This window comes from Chelonia mydas, chromosome 5 (assembly GCF_015237465.2).
Source record: "Chelonia mydas isolate rCheMyd1 chromosome 5, rCheMyd1.pri.v2, whole genome shotgun sequence".
Lineage (NCBI taxonomy): Eukaryota > Metazoa > Chordata > Testudines > Cheloniidae > Chelonia > Chelonia mydas.
Window position 1 is genome coordinate 110,124,965 of NC_051245.2, and position 9,940 is coordinate 110,134,904.

Consider the following 9,940-nt stretch of genomic DNA (forward strand, 5'->3'; position numbering starts at 1 on the left):
CTGGTATAAAGGTTCTGGCCAGAAAGTGTCAAGCACCAACCTCTGAAAGTTGAGTCCTTTTAATGTCAAGGTGGGCACCAAAATCACTAGGTACTTAAACAAAAGCTAAAACTCCCACACCTCTTGACTGAGTTTCTAGTTCTGATTGGTTGTATCATGTCTGACTTTAAAACAGTCACCTGTTCAGAACTGAAGGTTATTGCCTTGGGCTTCAAGCTAGTGTATTTTGGGGGAGGGAGGGGTGAGAGTACACATTTGAGGGTGGAGGGGAAGGAAACATTTTTGGCAAGCTTTTAAAAATATGTAAAGGCAGCAGTTAGGGGTTTGCAATATTTGAACTATTACCAGCAGAGATGGATTAGTGGGCTGGGCTCAGGTGAGGCTATCAAGGGGACTGAAATACAATGTATCACCTAGATATTATCACCCTATTGTTACTTGGCATCTTATAAAGAGAAAAATAGACATACCATTACAAATCCAGTGGTATTAATTTACAGCACCTACATAGTAAAGGAAGGTAGTCATCTGATCTTGCTACTATTGAAGTCAAAGAGTTTAGCCAATGGTTTCTATGGGAAGAGAACCCTAAATACAGTAACTCCTCACTTAATGTTGTAGTTATGTTCCTGAAAAATGCTACTTTAAGTGAAATGTTGTTAAGTGAATCCAATTTCCCCATAATTAATGTAAATGGGGGTGGGGGGTTAGTTTGCAGGGAAATTTTTCCCAGACAAAAGACATTATGTGTGTGTACACACATACGCTACAAGTTTTAAACAATTTAATACTGTACACAGCAATGATGATTGTGAAGCTTGGTTGAGGTGGTGGAGTCAGAGGGTGGAATATTTCCCAGGGAATGTCTTACTGCTAAATGATGAACTAGCAGTCCGTTGAGCCCTCAAAATTTAACACATTGTTGTTTATGTAGCCTCAGACTGGCAGAGAGACAGAGACACACACCGTGTGTGTGTGTGTGTGTGTGTGTGTGTGTGTGAGAGAGAGAGAGAGATGCACATTGTCCCTTTAAGGACACTGGCCCGACTCTAAGTACATTGTCTTTTTAATTAGATCAGCAAGTTGAGACAGCAGCTGCTGCCAGCTAACTCCCTCTGTCGTGTGTCCCCCTCTCCCCCAGCTCTGTGGATGGGGTAAAGGAGCAGGGGGTCGGGGACACCCTGACATTAGCACCCCTCCCCTGCACAGCAAGCAGGAGGCTCCAGGGAGCAGCTCCAAGGCAGAGGGCAGGAGCAGCACATGGCAGTGGGGGAGGGACAGTTGAACTGCCGGCAATTGGTAGCCTGCTGGGCAGCTGCCACACAGGGAACTTAGGGGAGCGGAGAGCTGATGGGGGGCTGCTGGTCCACCCTAGTTCCAAGCCTCCACCTGCTAGGTCCAACAGGCTGCTCTTTCTGCAAGCATTGGACAAAGCAGGCGGCTGCCAAACAATGTTATAAGGGAGCATTGTGCAACTTTAAACAAGCATGTTCCCTAATTGATCAGCAACGTAACATTAACTGGGACAACTTTTTTAAGTGAGGAATTACTGTATATTAAATTCCACTGCATGCCTTTTGGGTTGAAATAATTATTCTGAGGATAATATTTATACCTTACCTTAGTTCTGAAGCCTTATTATCAGCTGGTCAATGAAAAAAAAACATCTTCCCATTTCCAAGCGGATGGTCTCCCAGGCACACAAGCTATATTGTTTTTCTTTCAGGAAATCCCTGATTCTTTGGAAGTATTTCTTCAGTTTCAACATGGGGAACAGGAGTTTCTCATTCTCCATCTCTGAATACAAACATGTCTCTAGCTGTTCAGTTTGCTGATGAAGTCCTTTTTGTAATGTCTCTACAGAACTCCTGTCCCAGGCAGCTTGCGTAAGGTTTTTGCTGAAGATATTGAAGATCTGCTGGAGGATCTCCTGGATTACCACCTTGGCATTCTTCTCCTGGGACTCTCTAGGCCTGAGAGCTTTCTGGGGGAACCTGAAGTTCCTATTTTCATTTAGACATTGTAGAGGAAATTGTCCACCCATTTTTCTCAGAAGCTCTAAGCTTTCCATGTTCATTTTATTTTGCTGGAAGTGAAGCATGTTACAGTCCAGAGAAGAGATTTCAATGGAGAACAGCAGCACAAGGCAAATGTGCAGCAAACACATGGTGGTCATGAGATCTTCTTTTACTCTGCCTCTGTGTGAAGTGTCCTGGAGACAGGAGCTTATGCAGTGTCTTTCAGAGATGTATTTTTAATCCATGTCTGTGATTTAAATACACTGTAGGTGAAGTTCTTTCATCATTTTCTGCATCTCAAGTTTTCCTTTCTTGAGGCTTATTTGCACTTTGTCTAATTACTTTATTTTTGGTACTTTTTCTACTCTCCCTTTTTTATGGAAGTGAGGAAATTACAAAGATTGTAATATAAAGACATACATGTTTGTCATTAATTATATAAATGCTGTTATGTATAATGTACTAACTATGGCATTCTACAACATTTCAGTCCTGAAATTATTCAATTAGACCTTTCATTTTTAGATACAATATCTGCTGGTATTCCAATATCTAGAGTTGAAGTGGGCCATATGTGTCACTGCACTTCAATTTAAAGCCGCCTTGTGTAGTAACTGTCACTCCTGTACAGGTGTTATATATGAATAGAGGTATCCTTACTGTAATGGTTACTAATTCAATGTGCTAAGCAGACACAAACTGCTGTTTCTAAGTCAAGTGCCTCCTCAGAGGTTTCCCAAGGTTTATCTGCTTCTTCTAAAGATACAGTTAGTAGTTAAACCCACAACTATTTGTTCAGAAAAGAGTGAAAACGCAATCATTAGTCTCACTATTACACTAACTTGCTTTCAAAGTTATATATTTTTAATTTCATCTGGTTACCCAACAGCAAACACATGCAAGAGATGTAGGGAAATGTAATGGGTTCAGAGCAGGCTAATGGAGTATTGTAATGGTGGGCACATGACAACTAGAAAGGAAGCTTCTGAAATATTGTCTGTTCACCCTGCACTGACTGTTATTACTGGAGGGGAAAACCTTTACTGTGCTGAAAGACATTCCTTAACTAAAATGTATGCAGACAGACATGAGTAAACTGATTATACAACATGAAGTTAATGCCCCCTTATTTACATGTCATACTGTGTAATAAAAGGGGGGTTACTTTTATGCTGTATAATCAGTTTACTCATGACTGTCTGCATTCATGCCATGTCTCTGGTCTTTGCACATTTGCACAGCAAACTGTAGCATTCCTTTAGCCTGTGGGCGTGCTGATGCCTCAAGTGCTCCTTGGCCTTTGTCTCTACTGGTTTTGGAGTTGGGATCTGCTGCGCCCTCGACCCCTCTAGCTGGAGAATTACCTCCCTTGCTCAGGAGGAGTCTCCCTAATTGCTTCTTCATGGAACAGTGCCCAGCCTTTCCACACACAAAGCATTCAGGTCCATCCATCAGCGTTTCTCTGCTCCTGGCCTGACCACAGCCAGGAATCAGGCTACCACCTGGGACATTCAAACTCTTTTTGTCCTGGTTTCCTACACTGGAAATAGGAGCCCTGGGCATTACTCTTGCTGATGGTGGTGGGCCTCCTCTCCCTGCTGCTGATTCTGCTGGGCTGACCGCAGCATCTCTTACTGCCTCTGCTGATCCTGCAGGAGTTTCAAGAAGATAGTCACACCAGGGACTGCAGTATCTCCTTCATCGTGCTCTCTGTTGCTGCACCGTTGGCCTTCTTGATGGAGGGGGAGGGGATGTTACACATCCTGCTGACAAGGCCTGTTGTCATAGAGCTGACCACTTCTTCATGGCCCAGGGTCACACTTTAGGCAGCCTGCCTCAGTTTCTCCTCTTCAGGGGCTTTTAAACTCCACTCCCCAGTCCAAGGTTAACTTAAAACATTGCCCTCCTAGAGTCCAATTTATTAGTCCTTACAGCATTTGGCCCTCATGGCCCAACCCCCATTTAATGTCTTTCTCCCCTTCGATTCAGAGTCCTCAGCCCACCTTCCCAGAGCTGGGTTCCAATTCAATCACTGTTCCCAAGCCTTACCTGGGTGGACGTCAGATTTCTAGCTCTGACTTCCAAGCACCCCTGCTAGAATCTCTCTCACTCTTTGCCTTTTCCTGAACTCACTATAACTTCCTGCTGCTGTTATAATAGAATCACCTGATCTCTCTCAGGTGTCTCTTCAATAATGAGGGTTGGCTGTCCCCATGCCTCTATCCCTTAAGGGACAAGCCACACAGTTACAATCATCTTACTGAAGAAATATGTAGCCTGTGTGTTGTCACATATGCTCACCTTAGTAGCACACATTTTCCTACCACTTTGTTACTATAACTCTTCAGAGTTAATCACAGCTATAAGAGCAAGCTGGATTTTATTCTGGCTTGTTTAACATCACTAAAATTGACCAGTTCTCAAGTGCAGGACTCAAGAAAGGAATGTTCTGGAATAATATGCCCTATGGAATCTTTTCACCCCAAAGGCTCCCAGACTGATTTTGCAGCACTGTCAATTAGGAAAACACATCTTATCTTTTAAACTGAGCACTTTGATATGGAGCCATTAAGGCATAACAAACATGGACTCACACAATGCCATTTTTACAGCAGCACTTTTCAGGGTAGTACTGCTTTTTAAACTATAAAGGATTTTCTGGTTATATTATTGCGCAATCTATTGTAACATGTTGTATCCTTCACTTCCACTACTACCTGTATTTGAGAGAGAGAGAGAGAGAGAGAGAGAAATAGGGATATATCAAGGGTGGTAATCCAATGAGTGACTCCTGTTTGTGAGGGAGGAAGCTTTGTCAGTGAATGAGTATTCCCTCCACTCCCACCTTCCAAAAAATATTAACCTCGAGAGATGCAGTTTCCAGCAAACTGAAAAGCGCAGTTATAACTTGAGACGGAAGCAAGAAGCGATTTGCAGAGGACATTGAGAAACTGGAACATTCATCAATGCAATAGATGCCAGTCCTGAGAAATTTGTGTTCCTGAAGACCAGGTATAGTTATAGAATATGAATTTGCTTTGCCTTTTGGCTAGTTTAAAATTTAGGAATCCAACAGATTAAATCACAATATAACCTCCATTCATCTGTGTGGGTCTTTTATTAGTATATCTAATAGATTTAGAGGACTTTGTTGTGGTAAATCATACTGTCTCTTTAAAAAAAAATTACTTGTATTACTACTACATCTTTGATGATCAACACTAACCATTTTAAAGACCTAATTTACTTTTTTTTATTTATGCTGGATGTTTCAGTTTTACATTTCACACGTGTTGGACAGGGAAACTAGATCTGTTTGATTAGGCTCATTTCCTGGAGCTGTTTCACTTTCTGTTTTCATGTCCTAGCACAATGCTGATTTGTTGAAGTTTCCATCACTGAAGGGGAGGATTTTAATTAAAAAAAGAAAAGTATTTTGTTAAATTAATATTTTTCTGTTAAATTAATTTCTGTTCATAAATGTTAATAAGTCTGTCTTGTTACATTTGTTAGTATTAATAAATCCTACCTATGGCTTATTTAAACAGTCTAAAATTGGGTACAAAGATATTTCACTGTATCTGATATATCAGGGACCCAACACAGTCTGTGGCTATACACCACAGTCTCCCGTTATCTTCAGTGGTCACTCTGGGAGCATATCCCATGGATGGCTCAAGTAATATGTGCAGATAAAAAAAAATTAAAACAAATGAAGAAATGTAATGTCAACAAAAAACACCAATGTGGCAACTTAAACAAAGGGCAAATATATATATATATATATTATATAAAATAAATAGACATAGAAGTAACCTATTTCTTGAGGAAAATATTTATAGATATGGCTGATATTGCTAAGCTGCTGCAGTCATTCTTCACCAAATTAAAACTACCAATTTCTCAGAGGAGTTCGCCACACTGTCAGGAAGCATACCAAATGTCATCTTTGGAGTCTCCTGTTCCCAGCAAACTTACAAAGGGCTTCTGTCCAAGCCAACTGCCAAAATCTTCTGCACAAGCAGGAGACTTTTGGGAGAAGGAGGGATACAGAAGAAAAACCTCTTTGGGAAAGAGGCCTAGTTATCTGAAGCATCAACACAAAGTACAGAGTGGTCCTCCAGTTAAATACAAATACACAAGTATAGCAATTTTTTAGGGAGTGGAGAGGAATCTTTCAGCAACAGCAACTTTCCTAGGACACATTCCTCTTTATAAGGCCAAAGGGATCTGCCTACCTGAGAGATTGCCTGTCTTTCCATGCCAAAGTAAAAGTGCTTGAGCTTGATCCCCTCACGACAATGGAAGGGATGCAGTAGGGCATTGGCCTTGAGGGCCCAATGACTCTGGAATGCTCCTCTGGTCTGAAATAGCATCAATTTGTTGAATTTCAGGATTCATTACAAAAGCTATCATACATAACGTGGGGAGGGGTTCTGGAGTGAAATGTAATATTTACTGGCTACTATGATGGGAGACCATGTCCTCTTTTGGTTCCTGAAGGGCATGGGAATACCACAGGACCCTAGGAGAATATCCTCTCAGCTATAACTTCAAGGTAGAGACTGCTTGAGGAAACACTACAATTAAAGACTACCTGTAACCAATGAGGCACTAGCTCACATCACATGCTCCCGTTGTTCTGCCCTCATCTATCATCATGGTTCATGGACAGACTCCACCAAATGAAGTACAAAACACAACATTTGAAGAGACATGGTGAAAGAATTCACTTTTCATGGACAATAACATCACGAGGCTCAGCATCAGTAATATATCACATTGACAGAGGCCCAGAAAACCTTCTCAATTGCAAAAGCACCACCAAGTAACAAAAAAGAGCTGTTGTAGACACTGAACTGCATGATCAACCTAAATAGGAGGTGGCCTTCAGCAGATAAGAACACCAGCAAGGGAGGAAAACAATTTCTGTTCATCTGGGTTTGAAAGCAAACAAGAATTCATAACTATTCAGGAACTGGATAGTTTCCCTTTCCTTATTTAATAGGTTCCCTCAGGTATCCAGAGAATGCTACTGGGCTCCAGCTGATTCTGGCCCCTATCCATTAGCCTCTTGGATCCCATCATAGTCCCAGATAGGAAACTCTCAATTTCCTGGCCCACCCTCTTTCCTCATAAATAATGCCATAGCCTTCAGTCTCTCACAGACTCAGACTTCTCCACGTGTGATGAGCTCTCCTATTTCTTTGCAAAGAAGACTGGCAAAATTAGACATGACTTTTTATAGACTGTAAGAGGGAAACAATGAACTAGTGCATGACCTACTCCCAAATGCCCAGTATGATGTAGGTCCCTTAAACTAGACTTGATCGATCCCTGGAATACCTGCAATTTGCCCAACCCATCACTTGTGAATCAAATCTATGCCCCTCCTGGCTAGTGAAGATGAACAAAGTACAACTTGGCCTCTTCCTAATGAATATCAATGTCTCATTCAAACAATTCCCTACAAGTTACCTTGAAGCATACCTATTTCAGCCAATCCTGGAAAAGATTATCCTTGATGCAGGGGAATTTGCAAAGTATTTCTCCATTTCCAACCTATCCTTCACAAGCAAAGTCTTTGAGCAGGGTGGATCAGACTGAGAAAATTGACTTTCAAGGTATGTCTTCGCTGCAGAGTTAGCCTAGGTGTGTGCAGCCATGCTGTAAAGCCACACACAAATTATTGTCTCCTCATTGGTGCTAAATTCCACCCTATGTATTTCTAGGATTCCTGGGGAAATATCCCATGATTCTTTATGCTTCAGTAAGATGAACAGTTCTATGATGCTTTCCTAGTGAATTGTGAGAGAACTTGGCTGTCCTGGGCACTGTGACAAAACTCTGTCCTTGCCTCCATGGGTCCCGCATTTCTTGGCAGATTTCGCTAGCCTCAGAGGCTCACCGTGACCCTGCACATAACCCTTCTCTCTCTAGAGACAAGGGTCACAGTCTACTGAGCCATTTTCATCATAAGCCAGCGAGGGAGGTGAGGAGAAGTTATCCTTCCTTGCAAAGTCTCTGTTGTCTCCCAGTCTCAGTGATTAATCAGGGGGCAAAGGTGTGGGGGGGGAGCCCAGGCCCACCCTCTACTCCGGGCTGCAGCCCAGGGACCCTAATAGTATCAGCTATGGTAGCTGACCTTTTAGAGACATGACATGTACAATTCCCTGGGCTACTTCCCCCACAGCAGCCCTCACTTCCTCAAGCTCCACTTCACCCTTACCTCAGGGCCTCCTTCCTTGTGCCTGATATGGTGTGTACTACTCAGCCTCTCTAACAGCACAACTTCCTCCCACAGCTCCTGACATGCACCCCCACCTGACTGACTGGGAGGTTTTTAACTAGTTTCAGCCAGCCCCTGATTGGCTTCAGGTGTCCCAATCAACCTAGCCTTCCCCCTCCCTTCTGGAAAATTCTTAATTGGCCCCAGGTGTCTTAATTGACCTGGAGCAGCTGCCATTTCACTTATCCTGGTACCAGGGATTTGTTTAGCCTGCAGCTAATACATCTATCTCCACTACTTTTCTATAGCCATCTGGCCTTGCCCTGTCTCAGCACATGGGGGAAATTGTAGGAAGACACTGGAGGACTAGCAATACTTTAGTGGTTTAGCCTGCATCCTCACTGCAAAGTGGGTAGGTTATCAGCCTGAGTAAAGGTGGAACCTGGGATCTACCCAGGAACCACACCCCTAGCTAGGTCAGCTAACTCAGGTTGAAAGTACTACTAAACTTGGGTGAAAGAGTTCTCTGTGTGGATGGATAGATTGGAGTGGGGGTGGTGAGGGGTCACTTTGGTTAAAAGCCTGGGCTAACTCTTGAGGAAGACATCCCACAGCTTGCCTGGACAAATAAGAAGAACTGCAGTTAATGCTGTGAATGGTGACCAGGGTAGGTCACAGAAGGAACTGGGCTCATTAGGAGAATGCAAGTTGGTTCCCTTTCATTCCTGTAATTTAAGAGGAACATAAGAATAGCCACACAGTGTTGGAGCAAAGGTCCATCTAGCCCAATATCCTGTCTTCCAACACTGGCCAATGCCAGGTGCCCCAGAGAGAATGAACAGAACAGGTAATCATCAAGTGATCCATCCCCTGTCACCCATTCCCAGCTTCTGGCAAACAGAGACTAGGGGCACCATTCCTGCCCATCCTGGCTAATAGCCACTGATGGACCTATCCTCCATGAATTTATCTAGTTCTTCTTTGAACCCTGTTATAGTCATGGCCTTCACAACATCATCTGGCAAGGAGTTCCACAGATTGACTGTGCATTGTGTGAAAACTTATCTAATTTAGCTTGAAGGGTAGGGTAGGATTATATGATATTAGATATGTGTGATGGTTCTTAGCTGTTTTAAAATCCTCTTTTTCTCTAATGCTTTATTACAACTGCTACATACAAATATTTTGTCTTAAGAAGGCTGTTGGTCAATATCACTGTTCACAGGTTCCTGAAGGGAGGAAATACAGATGTCCAAAAGCCATTTGGACCTACAGGGTGATAAGTGATTGCTATGCATAGGGTAGTGTATGTGGGTCCTGATCTAGGTGGAAGCCAGATTCCACCCTGAGACAGGTTAAGGGAGAGGCAGAACACTTGAGGGGGATGTACTCAGAAAGACCAGAAAGGGGGAAGAGGTACAACTTGCCCTGCAACCACCCTTCAGAATCATAGTATCTGTGTTTGTACAAGTTTAGCAGCGATAAAATCAATAGTGCAGTTATGAAGAGATAACGCTATGGACCTATTTCTGGATTCTTTGCATAAAATTCAAAATCAACAGGAGCTTTGGGGTGTGAAAAGGAATACAGGACTAGATTCTTTTCCCTGAGCAGTCACAATGCATTTATTGCAAGAAAATGTGATCATTTTGTGGTAATTTACATGGTGAGACCCCAATCCTGCAAGCTTTTA

The 9,940-nt window shown here is 42.7% G+C and overlaps 1 protein-coding gene across 1 annotated transcript; it reads right to left on the reverse strand.

Moving 5' to 3' along the window:
* Positions 1 to 1,621: 1,621 nt before the first annotated feature.
* On the reverse strand, positions 1,622 to 4,284 carry LOC114019941 (interferon beta). Its single transcript, XM_027824142.3, is given in 2 exon segments — positions 1,622 to 2,265; positions 3,383 to 4,284. Coding segments are annotated over 2 exon segments (843 nt in total). The 5' UTR covers positions 3,582 to 4,284.
* Positions 4,285 to 9,940: the final 5,656 nt, after the last annotated feature.